Below are 18,486 nucleotides of genomic sequence, written 5' to 3'. Positions count from 1 at the left end.
GATTGTAAAAAGCACTGAGATAAGAGGCAGTCTGCAGAGGCTTAGATACAAGGTAATCACAAAGGTAAAAAGTGTATTAGTATAACTGTGTTGGTTATGCAAATCTGGGGAATGAAGGGATCATCTATCTTTTTAAACAATAAACATTTTCAACTAGACTGTCCCTTTAAGTGCTATTAGCATCCAACTGAGCAATATTACCAATGGGTGACAAATGAGTTCAATTCTTTCTATCTGCATTTTATCTGAATAAAGAGACCTTGAGATATTAATATATAATATTTGGCTATATGCAATAAAACAAATTTGCATTATACTTTCATTATTTATTTTTCCCTTTTTCCTGTAACTTAGGTCTGAAAAAATTTGGATTTTCTAATTCTCAAAACTGGAAATGCACACTACAAACTTCTCAAGGCTACCACTGCTATATAGCGTTCCATAATTGGCTTTAATTGATAATACAGTATATATATATATATATATATATATATATATATATATATATATATATATATACATACATACACACACATATACATACACATACTGTACCTATATATAAAATTGGTCCTGATGTTGTGACTTAGCTGCAGGCACAGAAGTTTATTATTCCCTGGATAGAGGTAGCTGTATAATGCTCCAAGTGTTAATAAAAATAAAGACCAAAATAACTAATTTAGCTAAGTGTGCTGCCTCTGCGGACTCCAGTGCAAACATGGAGCATATCACACTCATACAGGATACCAATGCCCTGAGTGTAAAAACACACACAGCAGACAGTGCAATAGCTGATAAAGCACATCAGTGTCCTACAGTGTCTTCTGTCTACTGTGCCTATCTGGCTACTAATTCCTCAGAATTTACTGCTTGTGATTCCTGTTGACTTGCAGGAATATTCCGTGCTCTAGTTATTCTCTGTGCCATCAGTGTGGCATTTGGACGGATGATCATTACAATAGTAAGGTCCATGTTACTACTTGCACCCTAGTACACTTTGTGTTTTGTCATAATTCCAGCTTTTTAGCTTCCATTTGACTACTGGTGGTAGAGGGAGGAAGTCAGCCAAGTCCTTTTGTGCCAAACTGTGAGCCAAAGTGTCAAGGCACCTCTCCTGCAGAGATGGTAAACTGCAGCAACGCAAGCCCAGCTCCAGTTCAGTACCAGGTGAGGTGGAGGAAACCATAGGATATAGAGGTGATTGGACCTGGAAAATAAAAAGACATTTACACAATATAAATATTTATCTCAACACAATGGTGATTATGGGAACACTAATAAAACGTCCGCTCTCCATGCAAACACAATGAGAGCAAAGAGCGTTTCCGCCCATTAAAGTTTATAAAATTGGAACTTTGAACCAAACGTTTATCACTAAGGATTTTCAGTTGCCCCATTTCATTGTGGTCTTCTCATTTATATATACAGACAGCAATTGTTATGCTTCAGCAGCTGTGTATTTATTTTGATGAAGTTTTCTTTCTGTTATTCATAATTATTTAAGGTGCCGCTGTATATCAAAAAAATTAAATCTTTGTTAATTAAAACCTGATTTGCAAGACAGCATTTTATTTCTTATGATGACAGTGTACTCAAATTGTTACTATATATAGTAGTTAAACATACTACATTTGTATGTCCCTATCAGCCAGTGAACATTAGAAAACTACTTAGCAGTTGTACACAAACATGTATTTCCTGTTTTGTTTATATAATCTTCATTTTTGAGTATATGCTTACAAAAAACTAATGAAAAACAATCTTTAGCAGTAGCTTACAAATAAAACACTCGGTGCATGACTTTTCACTGGAAAGCCAAGCTTATCAGTCTTATAACAAATGTACCTTATAGTAGTAAAGGACATTACAAATAGCACACAAGAATCCAAGATAAACTGACAACAAATTAGAAACAAAAACAAGAAAAACAGAACCTAACAAAAGACTGTTGTCGCACCATCTGATGGGCATTTCCTTTTTGTTTGTTTTTACTGTAAAGAGCTTTACTTTTTTTCTGTTGCAAAAAAAAAAAGTAATCTGATCCACAAAGGCATTTCCACTTCCTATTCAAATCAAATTGTTTAAATACTGTACTTTTGTGATGCATGTTTTCAATAAAGTTTTCTAGGCTACACAGCATTCATTTGTCATATAAATAATATAAACTTATTAAAGTTTATCTGTTGGCGCTCTACAAATACCTGATAATAATAATAACAATAAAGTGACAGTCCAGTCAAAATTAAACTTTGATGAGTCAGATATTGCATGTAATTTTAAACAACTTTCCAATTCACTTTTATCATCAAATTTTCTTTGTGCCCTTGGCATTCTCTGTAGAAAGCTAAACCTAGGTAAGCTCATATGCTAATTTCTAAGCCCTTGAAGGCCGCCTCTTTTCGCAATGCATTTGAAAGGTTTTTACAGCTAGTGGGCGCTAGTTCATATGTGCCATATAGATAACATTATGCTCATGCCTGTGGAGTTACTTATGAGAGGGCACTAACTGGCTAAAATGCAAGTCTGTCAAAAGAACTGAAATAAGGGGGAAGTCTGCAGAGGCTTAGATACAAGGTAATCACAGAGGTAAAAAGTATATTAATATAACAGTGTTGGTTATGCAAAACTAGGGAATGCTTAATAAAGGGATTATCTATCTTTTTAAACAATACAAATTCTGGAGTAGACTGTTCTTTTAAATAATGAGTGGCTTCTATGCCCATTGTTTGTCATATTAATTTTTAAAGCAAAATTACTTTTAAACCAGCATCATCTAATTATAAAAAAAAAAGTATGGATAAAAATGAATTAACTAACTTGCTAGCGAAATTCATCAATGGCTGAAAACAATGTTTATATTATTTGCATATTTTTGATGAAGACAAATCTATTTTGCAGACTTAGATGCAGCCAATGAAAAGCTGTATCACTTAAGCTCCTCCTTCTTCTAAGCACTTATAGTAAGGTTGGTTCAGAAAATCTGCAACAGTGCAAGGATGATAGATTCATAACTGGAATCTAAACAGTGCAACGGCACATGAGAAGTAGCAATTTATTTTACACCATATGAAAGCAGCTGACTAAAAATCCTTTAGCACACGCGCCAAGTAAATATAACGGTTTATAAAATGTAAGCAGCTGACTAAAAATCCTTTAGCACACGCGCCAAGTAAATATAACGGTTTATAAAATGTAAGCAGCTGACTAAAAATCCTTTAGCACGCCTAGTCAATATAACGGTTTATAAAATGTAAGCAGCTGACTAAAAATCCTTTAGCACACACGCCTAGTAAATATAACGGTTTATAAAATGTAAGCAGCTGACTAAAAATCCTTTAGCACGCCTAGTCAATATAACGGTTTATAAAATGTAAGCAGCTGACTAAAAATCCTTTAGCACACACGCCTAGTAAATATAACGGTTTATAAAATGTAAGCAGCTGACTAAAAATCCTTTAGCACACACGCCTAGTAAATATAACGGTTTATAAAATGTAAGCAGCTGACTAAAAATCCTTTAGCACACACGCCTAGTCAATATAACGGTTTATAAAATGTAAGCAGCTGACAAAAAATCCTTTAGCACACACGCCTAGTAAATATAACGGTTTATAAAATGTAAGCAGCTGACTAAAAATCCTTTAGCACACGCGCCTAGTCAATATAACGGTTTATAAAATGTAAGCAGCTGACTAAAAATCCTTTAGCACACACGCCTAGTAAATATAACGGTTTATAAAATGTAAGCAGCTGACTAAAAATCCTTTAGCACACACGCCTAGTAAATATAACGGTTTATAAAATGTAAGCAGCTGACTAAAAATCCTTTAGCACACGCGCCTAGTAAATATAACGGTTTATAAAATGTAAGCAGCTGACTAAAAATCCTTTAGCACGCGCGCCTAGTAAATATAACGGTTTATAAAATGTAAGCAGCTGACTAAAAATCCTTTAGCACACGCGCCTAGTAAATATAACGGTTTATAAAATGTAAGCAGCTGACTAAAAATCCTTTAGCACACGCGCCTAGTATATATAACGGTTTATAAAATGTAAGCAGCTGACTAAAAATCCTTTAGCACACGTGCCTAGTCAATATAACGGTTTATAAAATGTAAGCAGCTGACTAAAAATCCTTTAGCACACACGCCTAGTAAATATAACGGTTTATAAAATGTAAGCAGCTGACTAAAAATCCTTTAGAACACACGCCTAGTAAATATAACGGTTTATAAAATGTAAGCAGCTGACTAAAAATCCTTTAGCACACACGCCTAGTAAATATAACGGTTTATAAAATGTAAGCAGCTGACTAAAAATCCTTTAGCACACGCGCCTAGTAAATATAACGGTTTATAAAATGTAAGCAGCTGACTAAAAATCCTTTAGCACACACGCCTAGTAAATATAACGGTTTATAAAATGTAAGCAGCTGACTAAAAATCCTTTAGCACACGCGCCTAGTAAATATAACGGTTTATAAAATGTAAGCAGCTGACTAAAAATCCTTTAGCACACACGCCTAGTAAATATAACGGTTTATAAAATGTAAGCAGCTGACTAAAAATCCTTTAGCACACGCGACTAGTCAATATAACGGTTTATAAAATGTAAGCAGCTGACTAAAAATCCTTTAGCACACGCGCCTAGTCAATATAACAGTTTATAAAATGTAAGCAGCTGACTAAAAATCCTTTAGCACGCCTAGTCAATATAACGGTTTATAAAATGTAAGCAGCTGACTAAAAATCCTTTAGCACACGCGCCTAGTAAATATAACGGTTTATAAAATGTAAGCAGCTGACTAAAAATCCTTTAGCACACGCGCCTAGTCAATATAACGGTTTATAAAATGTAAGCAGCTGACTAAAAATCCTTTAGCACGCCTAGTCAATATAACGGTTTATAAAATGTAAGCAGCTGACTAAAAATCCTTTAGCACGCCTAGTCAATATAACGGTTTATAAAATGTAAGCAGCTGACTAAAAATCCTTTAGCACGCCTAGTCAATATAACGGTTTATAAAATGTAAGCAGCTGACTAAAAATCCTTTAGCACGCCTAGTCAATATAACGGTTTATAAAATGTAAGCAGCTGGGGGGAACTTCCGGGCGGCGGCCATGATAGGACGCAAGACTGACTACTTCTTCAGGTCCTGGTGCTAATCTGTACACAATCCTTTCTCTATCACCCCATCAAATGGTAATTTTCACTTATCATTATAGAGAAGAGAGAGCTTTTGTGAGGGATATCGGTACTCTTGGATTTGACGCTGAATTCAGCCTACCGGAGAACTTTTAAGGTTGCGGCCTGATACTCAACCCCCCGGCAGGGCACTTGCCTCTGTCGTTACAGTGCAGTGTAAATTCCACAAGACACTGCAGGACCTTTTAAAACTGATATTTTGGGGTAAAATGTCTGCTAAAATGGAGAAAGCAGCGGAGGGGACACTATTAAATATTCTAGAAGAACATTTCCAAAATTTACATACGCTACGTAAAAACTGCTTTGATGGGATATACCAAAAACGTGAGCTACATAGGGAGAGATATGGCGACCTGGGGAAATCTCCTACTGCTGCCGCTGACACTACTAAAGAAGATGGGCGCTGTGAAGGGGCACATCCACCGATCAGCATTAGTCCGACTCCCCACATACTTGTAGCTCATTCAATACCAGAGTTGCCGACTACCTATAGCGGAGAGAGCGAGGAGCGCTTGGTGGTGTCCTCATTGCCCTCGCCGGTGGAAGTGAGTATGCCTGATGTGGGCCTGATAGTCCCACCGCTTCTGGACCAGGATGAGCCCTCAACTATGGGGGTTAATTCTAGCCCTGCTCCATCAGCAATAGTGGAGACCGGACACCTGATTGAAGTTGGAAGCCTAAATAGACAACAGCCGAAGTGGATGAGGGAGCTGTCGTTGATACAAGCAGATCACCGAGACTCCGTTTCCCGACAGCGTGTGATGCTGCAGCCGCAGGGGGAGAATGCCGTTATAGTCACGCTGCAGCTTCAACCCACAGAGTCTCTTAGCCTGCTATGCTTACTACCGGAGTCCGGACATTCACTGGCTGGTGGAGCGACTATTAGCAAAGCTACCGTTGCAATTACGGATCCCCACTCTTGCCCCTTTAGGCTAAAAGATATGATATGGAGAGGTGGACTCTCAGAGGACTTCACCGTCTGTGTCAGTTCAAAAAGGCAAGATGGCATAGGTTAGACGCTTCTAGAGACTGCCACTTTGCTACTGTAGTTGTGAAGCAGTATACTGTGCAGAGACCTTTGCAGACGCTCACTTCCCTAAATAAACTCTGAGATGCGACTACTTTACCTACTGTGTAACCTACATGCCGTTATGTGAAGGGTAACCAGACATAGAACATGGGTACATACATATCCTAGTGACGCCAGATGGCTGATGATACCTTTTTAGGTTGTAAGCTTGCTTGTGCCCAGAACCTAGATATTTATAAATTAGTTAATCACTGACTCTAATGTCTTTGCTAGTATATAAAATGATGTGGTACATTAGGGGCGACATAGTAGATTCTGTATGTTATCTTAACCCGTTTAATTTGCAAGCCCTGTTAGAGCTGTAGCAAGCAGACCCCATTGCTCTTTATTATAGCACTGAAGGGTGGAGTATGAACCCTGACAGACTAATGTATGACATGGGTACAAGATGAGGGGTGGGTTATGTGTTCAATAGCCTCATTATATATGCTCTTTGCTGCAAATATGCTTTCTTGTTATGTTCCTTGTTATATTAGAATTCAGTTATGCAGGCATTTCCCCCTCTAGAGAAATTAGGATGATTATCATTTATGCTATTGCATTTTAATGTGCACCTACATACTTGAATGATGTGTTAGCCCTAAGGCTTCTTTACAGATACTAGGAGACTTTATTAAAGCTATAAAAAAGAGGTTCTCATTAGGAGACCCAAAAGTGGTCTCTCTTACTAGGATCAGCCTCCTATCCAAGGTTTATGAGTTTACAACTGAGGCCCAAGAGTGACCTCTTGTGTCACATGGGAGGCATATGGAATATCAGGCATTTTATCTACATACTGTGCTTTTGAACACGTTATAGTACCTGTGTAATATTATGTTTTGTTCTGCTCTTTTACTGCATGTATGCCTTACAATGAACCTCAATAAAATAAAATTAAAAAAAAAATGTAAGCAGCTGACTAAAAATCCTTTAGCACGCCTAGTCAATATAACGGTTTATAAAATGTAAGCAGCTGACTAAAAATCCTTTAGCACACGCGCCTAGTCAATATAACGGTTTATAAAATGTAAGCAGCTGACTAAAAATCCTTTAGCACACGCGACTAGTCAATATAACGGTTTATAAAATGTAAGCAGCTGACTAAAAATCCTTTAGCACGCCTAGTCAATATAACGGTTTATAAAATGTAAGCAGCTGACTAAAAATCCTTTAGCACACGCGCCTAGTCAATATAACTGTTTATAAAATGTAAGCAGCTGACTAAAAATCCTTTAGCACACGCGCCTAGTCAATATAACGGTTTATAAAATGTAAGCGGCTGACTAAAAATCCTTTAGCACACGCGACTAGTCAATATAACGGTTCATAAAATGTAAGCAGCTGACTAAAAATCCTTTAGCACACACGCCTAGTAAATATAACGGTTTATAAAATGTAAGCAGCTGACTAAAAATCCTTTAGCACACGCGCCTAGTCAATATAACGGTTTATAAAATGTAAGCAGCTGACTAAAAATCCTTTAGCACACGCGCCTAGTAAATATAACGGTTTATAAAATGTAAGCAGCTAACTAAAAATCCTTTAGCACACGCACCTAGTAAATATAAAGGTTTATAAAATGTAAGCAGCTGACTAAAAATCCTTTAGCACACACGCCTAGTAAATATAACGGTTTATAAAATGTAAGCAGCTGACTTAAAATCCTTTAGCACACATGTCTAGTAAATATAATGGTTTATAAAATGTAAGCAGCTGACTAAACATCCTTTAGGACAAGCGACTAGTAAATATAACGTTTTATAAAATGTAAGCAGCTGACTAAACGTCCTTTAGCACACGCGCCTAGTCAATATAAAGGTTTATAAAATGTAAGCAGCTGACTAAAAATCCTTTAGCACACGCGCCTAGTAAATATAACGGTTTATAAAATGTAAGCAGCTAACTAAAAATCCTTTAGCACACGCACCTAGTAAATATAAAGGTTTATAAAATGTAAGAAGCTGACTAAAAATCCTTTAGCACACACGCCTAGTAAATATAACGGTTTATAAAATGTAAGCAGCTGACTTAAAATCCTTTAGCACACATGTCTAGTAAATATAACGGTTTATAAAATGTAAGCAGCTGACTAAACATCCTTTAGGACAAGCGACTAGTAAATATAAAGTTTTATAAAATGTAAGCAGCTGACTAAAAATCCTTTAGCACACGCGCCTAGTCAATATAAAGGTTTATAAAATGTAAGCAGCTGACTAAAAATCCTTTAGCACACGCGACTAGTAAATATAACGGTTTATAAAATGTAAGCAGCTGACTAAAAATCCTTTAGCACACGCGACTAGTAAATATAACGGTTTATAAAATGTAAGCAGCTGACTAAAAATCCTTTAGCACACGCGACTAGTAAATATAACGGTTTATAAAATGTAAGCAGCTGACTAAAAATCCTTTAGCACACGCGCCTAGTCAATATAAAGGTTTATAAAATGTAAGCAGCTGACTAAAAATCCTTTAGCACACGCGCCTAGTAAATATAACGGTTTATAAAATGTAAGCAGCTGACTAAAAATCCTTCAGCACATGCGCCTAGTCAATATAAAGGTTTATAAAATGTAAGCAGCTGACTAAAAATCCTTTAGCACACCCGCCTAGTCAATATAACGGTTTATAAAATGTAAGCAGCTGACTAAAAATCCTTTAGCACACACGCCTAGTAAATATAACGGTTTATAAAATGCAAGCAGCTGACTAAAAATCCTTTAGCACACGCGCCTAGTAAATATAACGGTATATAAAATGTAAGCAGCTGACTAAAAATCCTTTAGCACACGCGCCTAGTAAATATAACGGTTTATAAAATGTAAGCAGCTGACTAAAAATCCTTTAGCACACGCGCCTAGTAAATATAACGGTATATAAAATGTAAGCAGCTGACTAAAAATCCTTTAGCACACGCGCCTAGTAAATATAACGGTTTATAAAATGTAAGCAGCTGACTAAAAATCCTTTAGCACACGCGCCTAGTAAATATAACGGTTTATAAAATGTAAGCAGCTGACTAAAAATCCTTTAGCACACGCGCCTAGTAAATATAACGGTTTATAAAATGTAAGCAGCTGACTAAAAATCCTTTAGCACACGCGCCTAGTCAATATAAAGTTTTATAAAATGTAAGCAGCTGACTAAAAATCCTTTAGCACACGCGACTAGTAAATATAACGGTTTATAAAATGTAAGCAGCTGACTAAAAATCCTTTAGCACACGCGCCTAGTCAATATAAAGTTTTATAAAATGTAAGCAGCTGACTAAAAATCCTTTAGCACACGCGACTAGTAAATATAACGGTTTATAAAATGTAAGCAGCTGACTAAAAATCCTTTAGCACACGCGCCTAGTCAATATAATAAGCATTTTTATTACATCTCTTTCATATGCACCCATTATCCTCCTATTAGTTACACTGAGGTGAGGCAGCTGAAGAATCCCAGATTCACACAAGTGGTTTACTGATGAGCATCCTGTGCTGGTTGTATCTCTGATCTCCCCATGCTTGTAACTTTTACATCAACCTATTAGCACTTTTCTCAAATAGAATAATCACATGGTATTGATAACAAGCAGGACCATACACTCCCTTATAAACGGACTTCCATTCACACTATAGTTATTCCAGAGCCCGTACCTTATGCAGTCCAGTAAATGCCACGCCTAAACTCTTCCCATCCCTATAGAAACTAAGGGTCCCCTCTTCCAGATTCAGGTGCACACCGATTACTGTTCCCTGGCTGTAGAATGGCTCTGTGTACCTTTGGCTGTGGCCCCCATGCCAGACTGTGCCTTTATAAGACAGACCCCAGCTTTCTGAATCCATCCCTTGAAAAGAAGACACAGGAGAGGAAAATAAATAAGTGCTAGACAAAGAACAGAAGTCAAATTAATGCATTCCAAATAAATAGTTTTTTTTATTAAATATTTGTATTGAATTTTTAAATCACAACATTAAAGTGATGGTAAACTTTAGACTATAAGAATGTTGCAATAAAAAATATAACTGTTTGCAAGTAAAACCATATCATTTTTTTTAAGTGTATATATATTTTATAATAAAAGATTTATAATCCTACTCGGTATTGTCTGTTCCTCCACCCCCTTCATTTCCTCTTTTAGCTGGGCTGTAATGTATAGAGCAGTCCTATCCACTCTCTACATAGGCTTTCTAAAGGCTTTCAAGGGGCTGGACTTCAAGATTGTCAAATGACACACACGTTGATTGGACGTTCATCCATGTGGGCCAGCAAAACATTGTAATAGAAGCATTATTATATGAACTAATTTAACCCTTTCACAGATGGATTAAAAAAAAAAAGTACACATATACTTTTTTAATGGCAAATATCACATTTATGGCATTTGGTTATTTAAAGTTTACCATCATTTTAAATGAAAAAGAATAAACTGTTTGCATTGAGATATACTTCTGAGACCAATTCCCTCAAAGGGAGGAAGAAAAGAGAACAGGGAAAAAGAAAGGTTCAACGTATAAGGATTTGAGTCTTCCAAACAGAGCACATTTGTAAATAGCTTATTTGATTTAAAAAGTTGTACAATGAATAATAAGATGCAGCATTAGCTATGGTTTTATGTGTGAGTATTGAATGAGTGTACTTTTTAGCTGCAGCCTCCTGTTCTCTTGTTTGGAATACATATAAACAATTGTATACTACAGCTATATGAGGTTGTACCGTATGCTTTTTTTTTTTGCAAATATTTTTTTATTGAGGTTTACCAAAATAAGTACAGACATTATACACCAGTAGAAGACACCGGGTCTGCACAATGTCAGAAGAGTCACACACATACACAAGTGCAAAAGCATCCTGTTCTGCAGCAGTTTAAATCTTTATAACAGACCATACATATTAACTGTGTCAAAAACATCAGTGTGATCATATGCAGAACTAGAGAGAAAAAAGGCAAACAAATTTAAAACCTCATTTTTTCCCTATTTATCCGAGATTTCTATATTCCATCCAAGCGCCCCCTAACATAAACAAAAATAATAGAGATAGGTATACCCCAATTAGTTATTAATGACCCCTCTTGGAACACAATTATTAACTATGTATGAGGGGTGAAGCTTGGGGAATACCAACAGGGCCGCTCTTGGACCCATTCCAAACAGGAAGACAAAATAGAAGGTATATAGGCCACTATTGGGCCTTGATATATATATATAATGCAAAGCACCTTATTTATCCAAGAATATCAGTGTATTTTGTCATTTAATCATATGTGATTCATCCTTTTTGATGTCAGAAGCCTATCTTGGACCTCATGAACACATTACATAATTACAGTTAAAAGGACATAATACTCATTTACTGTGATCTCATGAGATTTCACTTAACTCATGAGATTTCATTGTAAACTTCCTTAAGCTGAATAGGGAAATAAGATGAGAGTGCACAAGGCTCAATCCTTCGGCTGATAGAGTGAAAAAGGTTAGACTGCTAATTGGTAGGGAATATAGCTCACATTTAAAACTTATCCCAAAAAGTTTCTATAATTAAATGTTGAATAAGGTGGCGCAAATAAAATTGCTATTCCTAGTAAAAAAGAATTTGTGGTTGTTGACGGTCTTTATAAGTACCTCTGATTTGTGTATTCTTTTTTGAAAAGATGATAAGGAAAACATAATTTATGCTTACCTGATAAATTTATTTCTCTTGTAGTGTATCCAGTCCACGGATCATCCATTACTTATGGGATATTAACTCCTCCCCAACAGGAAGTGCAAGAGGATTCACCCAGCAGAGCTGCTATATAGCTCCTCCCCTAACTGCCATTACCAGTCATTCGACCGAAAACATGCAGAGAAAGGAAAACCATAGGGTGCAGTGGTGACTGTAGTTTAATGGAAAAATTACCTGCCTTAAAGTGACAGGGCGGGCCGTGGACTGGATACACTACAAGAGAAATAAATTTATCAGGTAAGCATAAATTATGTTTTCTCTTGTTAAGTGTATCCAGTCCACGGATCATCCATTACTTATGGGATACCAATACCAAAGCTAAAGTACACGGATGACGGGAGGGACAGGCAGGCTCTTTATACGGAAGGAACCACTGCCTGAAGAACCTTTCTCCCAAAAACAGCCTCCGAAGAAGCAAAAGTGTCAAATTTGTAAAATTTGTAAAAAGTATGAAGAGAAGACCAAGTTGCAGCCTTGCAAATCTGTTCAACAGAAGCCTCATTCTTAAAGGCCCAAGTGGAAGCCACAGCTCTAGTAGAATGTGCTGTAATTCTTTCAGGAGGCTGCTGTCCAGCAGTCTCATAGGCTAACCGTATTATGCTACGAAGCCAAAAGGAGAGAGAGGTAGCCGAAGCTTTTTGACCTCTCCTCTGACCAGAATAAACGACAAACAGGGAAGACGTTTGTCGAAAATCCTTAGTTGCCTGTAGATAAAATTTCAGGGCACGGACTACATCTAGATTGTGTAGCAGACGTTCCTTTTTCGAAGAAGGATTAGGACACAAAGATGGAACCACAATCTCTTGATTGATATTCCTGTTAGTGACCACCTTAGGTAGGAACCCAGGTTTAGTACGCAGAACTACCTTGTCTGAATGAAAAATCAGATAAGGAGAATCACAATGTAAGGCAGATAACTCAGAGACTCTTCGAGCTGAGGAAATCGCCATTAAAAACAGAACTTTCCAAGATAACAACTTGATATCAATGGAATGAAGGGGTTCAAACGGAACCCCCTGTAAAACATTAAGAACTAAGTTCAAACTCCATGGTGGAGCAACAGTTTTAAACACAGGCTTGATCCTAGCTAAAGCCTGACAAAAATCTTGAACGTCCGGAACTTCTGACAGACGTTTGTGTAAAAGAATGGACAGAGCTGAAATCTGTCCCTTTAAGGAACTAGCGGATAAACCCTTTTCTAAACCTTCTTGTAGAAAAGACAATATCCTCGGAATCCTAACCTTACTCCATGAGTAACTCTTGGATTCGCACCAATATAAGTATTTGCGCCATATCTTATGGTAAATCTTTCTGGTAACAGGCTTCCTAGCCTGTATTAAGGTATCAATAACTGACTCAGAAAAACCACGTTTTGATAAAATCAAGCGTTCAATTTCCAAGCAGTCAGCTTCAGAGAAATTAGATTTTGATGTTTGAAGGGACCCTGGATCAGAAGGTCCTGTTTCAGAGGTAGCGACCAAGGTGGACAGGATGACATGTCCACTAGATCTGCATACCAAGTCCTGCGTGGCCATGCAGGCGCTATTAGAATCACTGATGCTCTCTCCTGTTTGATTCTGGCAATCAATCGAGGAAGCATCGGGAAGGGTGGAAACACATAAGCCATCCCGAAGGTCCAAGGTGCTGTCAAAGCATCTATCAGAACCGCTCCCGGATCCCTGGATCTGGACCCGTAACGAGGAAGCTTGGCGTTCTGTCGAGACGCCATGAGATCTATCTCTGGTTTGCCCCAACGTCGAAGTATTTGGGCAAAGACCTCCGGATGAAGTTCCCACTCCCCCGGATGAAAAGTCTGACGACTTAAGAAATCCGCCTCCCAGTTCTCCACTCCCGGGATGTGGATTGCTGACAGGTGGCAAGAGTGAGACTCTGCCCAGCGAATTATCTTTGATACTTCCATCATTGCTAGGGAGCTTCTTGTCCCTCCCTGATGGTTGATGTAAGCTACAGTCGTGATGTTGTCCGACTGAAACCTGATGAACCCCCGAGTTGTTAACTGGGGCCAAGCCAGAAGGGCATTGAGAACTGCTCTCAATTCCAGAATGTTTATTGGTAGGAGACTCTCCTCCTGATTCCATTGTCCCTGAGCCTTCAGAGAATTCCAGACAGCGCCCCAACCTAGTAGGCTGGCGTCTGTTGTTACAATTGTCCAGTCCGGCCTGCTGAATGGCATCCCCCTGGACAGATGTGGCCGAGAAAGCCACCATAGAAGAGAATTTCTGGTCTCTTGATCCAGATTCAGAGTAGGGGACAATTCTGAGTAATCCCCATTCCACTGACTTAGCATGCACAATTGCAGCGGTCTGAGATGTAGGCGTGCAAAGGGTACTATGTCCATTGCTGCTACCATTAAGCCGATCACCTCCATGCATTGAGCTACTGACGGGTGTTGAATGGAATGAAGGACACGGCATGCATTTTGAAGCTTTGTTAACCTGTCTTCTGTCAGGTAAATCTTCATTTCTACAGAATCTATAAGAGTCCCCAAGAAGGGAACTCTTGTGAGTGGAAAGAGAGAACTCTTCTTTTCGTTCACCTTCCATCCATGCGACCTTAGAAATGCCAGTACTAACTCTGTATGAGACTTGGCAGTTTGAAAGCTTGAAGCTTGTATCAGAATGTCGTCTAGGTACGGAGCTACCGCAATTCCTCGCGGTCTTAGTACCGCCAGAAGAGCACCCAGAACCTTTGTGAAGATTCTCGTAGCCGTAGCCAATCCGAATGGAAGAGCTACAAACTGGTAATGCCTGTCTAGAAAGGCAAACCTTAGATACCGGTAATGATCTTTGTGAATCGGTATGTGAAGGTAAGCATCCTTTAAATCCACTGTGGTCATGTACTGACCCTTTTGGATCATGGGTAAAATTGTCCGAATAGTTTCCATTTTGAACGATGGAACTCTTAGGAATTTGTTTAGGATCTTTAAATCCAAGATTGGCCTGAAAGTTCCCTCTTTTTTGGGAACCACAAACAGATTTGAGTAAAACCCTTGTCCTTGTTCCGACCGCGGAACCGGATGGATCACTCCCATTAATAAAAGATCTTGTACGCAGCGTAGAAACGCCTCTTTCTTTATTTGGTTTGTTGACAACCTTGACAGATGAAATCTCCCTCTTGGGGGAGAGAATTTGAAGTCTAGAAGGTATCCCTGAGATATGATCTCTAACGCCCAGGGATCCTGGACATCTCTTGCCCAAGCCTGGGCGAAGAGAGAAAGTCTGCCCCCCACTAGATCCGTTCCCGGATCGGGGGCCCTCGATTCATGCTGTCTTAGGGGCAGCAGCAGGTTTCCTGGCCTGCTTGCCCTTGTTCCAGGACTGGTTAGGTCTCCAGCCTTGTCTGTAGCGAGCAACAGCTCCTTCCTGTTTTGGTGCAGAGGAAGTTGATGCTGCTCCTGCTTTGAAATTACGAAAGGAACGAAAATTAGACTGTCTAGCCTTAGGTTTGGCTCTGTCTTGAGGCAGGGCATGGCCTTTACCTCCTGTAATGTCAGCGATAATTTCTTTCAACCCGGGCCCGAATAAGGTCTGCCCTTTGAAAGGTATATTAAGCAATTTAGATTTAGAAGTAACGTCAGCTGACCAGGATTTTAGCCACAGTGCTCTGCGTGCCTGAATGGCGAATCCGGAATTCTTAGCCGTAAGTTTAGTTAAATGTACTACGGCATCTGAAATAAATGAGTTAGCTAACTTAAGGGCTTTAAGCTTGTGTGTAATCTCATCTAATGGAGCTGATTCAAGTGTCTCTTCCAGAGACTCAACCAAAATGCTGCTGCAGCCGTGACAGGCGCAATGCATGCAAGAGGTTGCAATATAAAACCTTGTTGAACAAACATTTTCTTAAGGTAACCCTCTAACTTTTTATCCATTGGATCTGAAAAGGCACAGCTATCCTCCACCGGGATAGTGGTACGCTTAGCTAAAGTAGAAACTGCTCCCTCCACCTTAGGGACCGTTTGCCATAAGTCCCGTGTGGTGGCGTCTATTGGAAACATCTTTCTAAATATCGGAGGGGGTGAGAACGGCACACCGGGTCTATCCCACTCCTTAGTAACAATTTCAGTAAGTCTCTTGGGTATAGGAAAAACGTCAGTACTCGCCGGTACCGCAAAATATTTATCCAACCTACACATTTTCTCTGGTATTGCAACTGTGTTACAATCATTCAGAGCCGCTAACACCTCCCCTAGTAATACACGGAGGTTTTCCAGCTTAAATTTAAAATTTGAAATATCTGAATCCAGTTTGTTTGGATCAGAACCGTCACCCGCAGAATGAAGCTCTCCGTCCTCATGTTCTGCAAATTGTGACGCAGTGTCTGACATGGCCCTAATATTATCAGCGCACTCTGTTCTCACCCCAGAGTGATCACGCTTACCTCTTAGTTCTGGTAATTTAGCCAAAACTTCAGTCATAACAGTAGCCATATCCTGTAATGTGATTTGTAATGGCCGCCCAGATGTACTCGGCGCTACAATATCACGCACCTCCCGAGCGGGAGATGCAGGTACTGACACGTGAGGCGAGTTAGTCGGCATAACTCTCCCCTCGTTGTTTGGTGAAATATGTTCAATTTGTACAGATTGACTTTTATTTAAAGTAGCATCAATACAGTTAGTACATAAATTTCTATTGGGCTCCACTTTGGCTTTAGCACATATAGCACAGATATCTTCCTCTGAATCAGACATGTTTAACACACTAGCAAATAAACTAGCAACTTGGAAATACTTTTCAAGTAATTTACTATAATATGAAAACGTACTGTGCCTATAAGAAGCTCAGAAAAAGTTATGACAGTTGAAAATTAATAAACTGAAAAGTTATAGCATCAAATCTTTGTAAAAAACACAATTTTAGCAAAGGATTGCTCCCATTAGCAAAGGATAACTAACCCTGATAGCAGAAAAAAAAATACAGAAATAAACGTTTTTTATCACAGTCAACTACAATCTCACAGCTCTGCTGTGAGTGATTACCTCCCTCAAAACAAGTTTTGAAGACCCCTGAGTTCTGTAGAGATGAACCGGATCATGCAGGGAAGACAATAAACTTCTGACTGAATTTTTTGATGCGTAGCAAAAGCACCAAAAAAGGCCCCTCCCCCTCACACATAACAGTGAGAGAGATCAGTAAACTGTCATAAATTAAATAAAACAACTGCCAAGTGGAAAAAAATAGTGCCCAAAACATTTTTTCACCCAGTACCTCAGAAAATTAAACGATTTTACATGCCAGCAAAAAACGTTTAACATTAATAAATTGAGTGTTATTAAAAAGCCTGTTGCTAGTCCCTGCAAATTAGGCTAAAGTTTTATGCATACAGTATAATTCCAGTGAAGTGCCATTCCCCAGAATACTGAAGTGTAAAATATACATACATGACAGCCTGATACCAGTTGCTGCTACTGCATTTAAGGCTGAGTTTGCATTATATCGGTATGGCAGAATTTTCTCATCAATTCCATTGTCAGAAAATAATAAGCTGCTACATACCTCTTTGCAGATTAATCTGCCCGCTATCCCCTGATCTGAAGTTTACCTCTCCTCAGATGGCCGAGAAACAGCAATATGATCTTAACTACTCCGGCTAAAATCATAGAAAAACTCAGGTAGATTCTTCTTCAAATTCTACCAGAGAAGGAATAACACACTCCGGTGCTATTATAAAATAACAAACTTTTGATTGAAGGTATGAAACTAAGTATAATCACCACAGTCCTCTCACACATCTATTTGTTGGGTGCAAGAGAATGACTGGTAATGGCAGTTAGGGGAGGAGCTATATAGCAGCTCTGCTGGGTGAATCCTCTTGCACTTCCTGTTGGGGAGGAGTTAATATCCCATAAGTAATGGATGATCCGTGGACTGGATACACTTAACAAGAGAAATAGATATTATGTTTAAAAATACTTTATTTGTATACGTACATGTGGTTGTCACAAACTAAAAATATATATGTTAACACCGGCGTTTCTAATGTTAAAATCATACAGTTGTATCTAAAAATGTATACATTGTATCTTGACATCTGTTCTATATAGATTGTATCTGTTTTATACATTCATATATTGAAAAGCAATTAAAAGGCAATTTCTACGATATTGTGCATACAGTTTATCAGAAAAAACAGTTAAAACATTAAAAGCAACTGAAAAAACTTGATTGGCTGATATGTAAAAAGTTTCTTTCTATTTCTTGTTTTGTACAGTACTGTGCTGAAAGGGTATATAAGATACGATATTGCGATGTGTGGTACTTATGCTGAAATGTTCTTTTTAGTTGGTTACCTTATGGTGTGTCTGGCTGATCACACTGATTTGACTGAGTCTGTATCGTAAGAATTTCAACTGGTATAATGATCAGTGCTGAAGTGTGTTTCCGTTGTTTCAGTGTTTTGAATCCGTCTTCTCGAGGTGTTGTCCTCTTATAATGGTATTTGGTTTATGATCTGTGGTTATTGGTTGATGATTTGAG

At 38.4% G+C, this 18,486-nt stretch overlaps 1 protein-coding gene across 2 annotated transcripts in view; it reads right to left on the bottom strand.

Annotated features, from left to right (window-relative positions):
- Nucleotides 1–311: 311 nt before the first annotated feature.
- Nucleotides 312–18,486, bottom strand: part of LOC128665982 (SPRY domain-containing SOCS box protein 3) — a 60,634-nt gene continuing 42,459 nt past the window's right edge. For both annotated transcript variants that reach the window (XM_053720304.1, XM_053720303.1), the window contains 2 exons: nucleotides 9,919–10,109; nucleotides 312–1,207 (listed from right to left, as the gene is read on the bottom strand). In XM_053720304.1, the coding sequence (XP_053576279.1) occupies nucleotides 977–1,207; nucleotides 9,919–10,109 (422 nt within the window). In that variant the 3' untranslated portion in view covers nucleotides 312–976. The remainder of the gene's footprint in view (nucleotides 1,208–9,918; nucleotides 10,110–18,486) is intronic.

Source organism: Bombina bombina, chromosome 7 (genome assembly GCF_027579735.1).
Source record: "Bombina bombina isolate aBomBom1 chromosome 7, aBomBom1.pri, whole genome shotgun sequence".
NCBI classification, from domain to species: Eukaryota; Metazoa; Chordata; class Amphibia; order Anura; family Bombinatoridae; genus Bombina; species Bombina bombina.
Note: the sequence above shows the minus strand (reverse complement) of the source record. Positions and strands in the feature narration are given on the sequence as shown.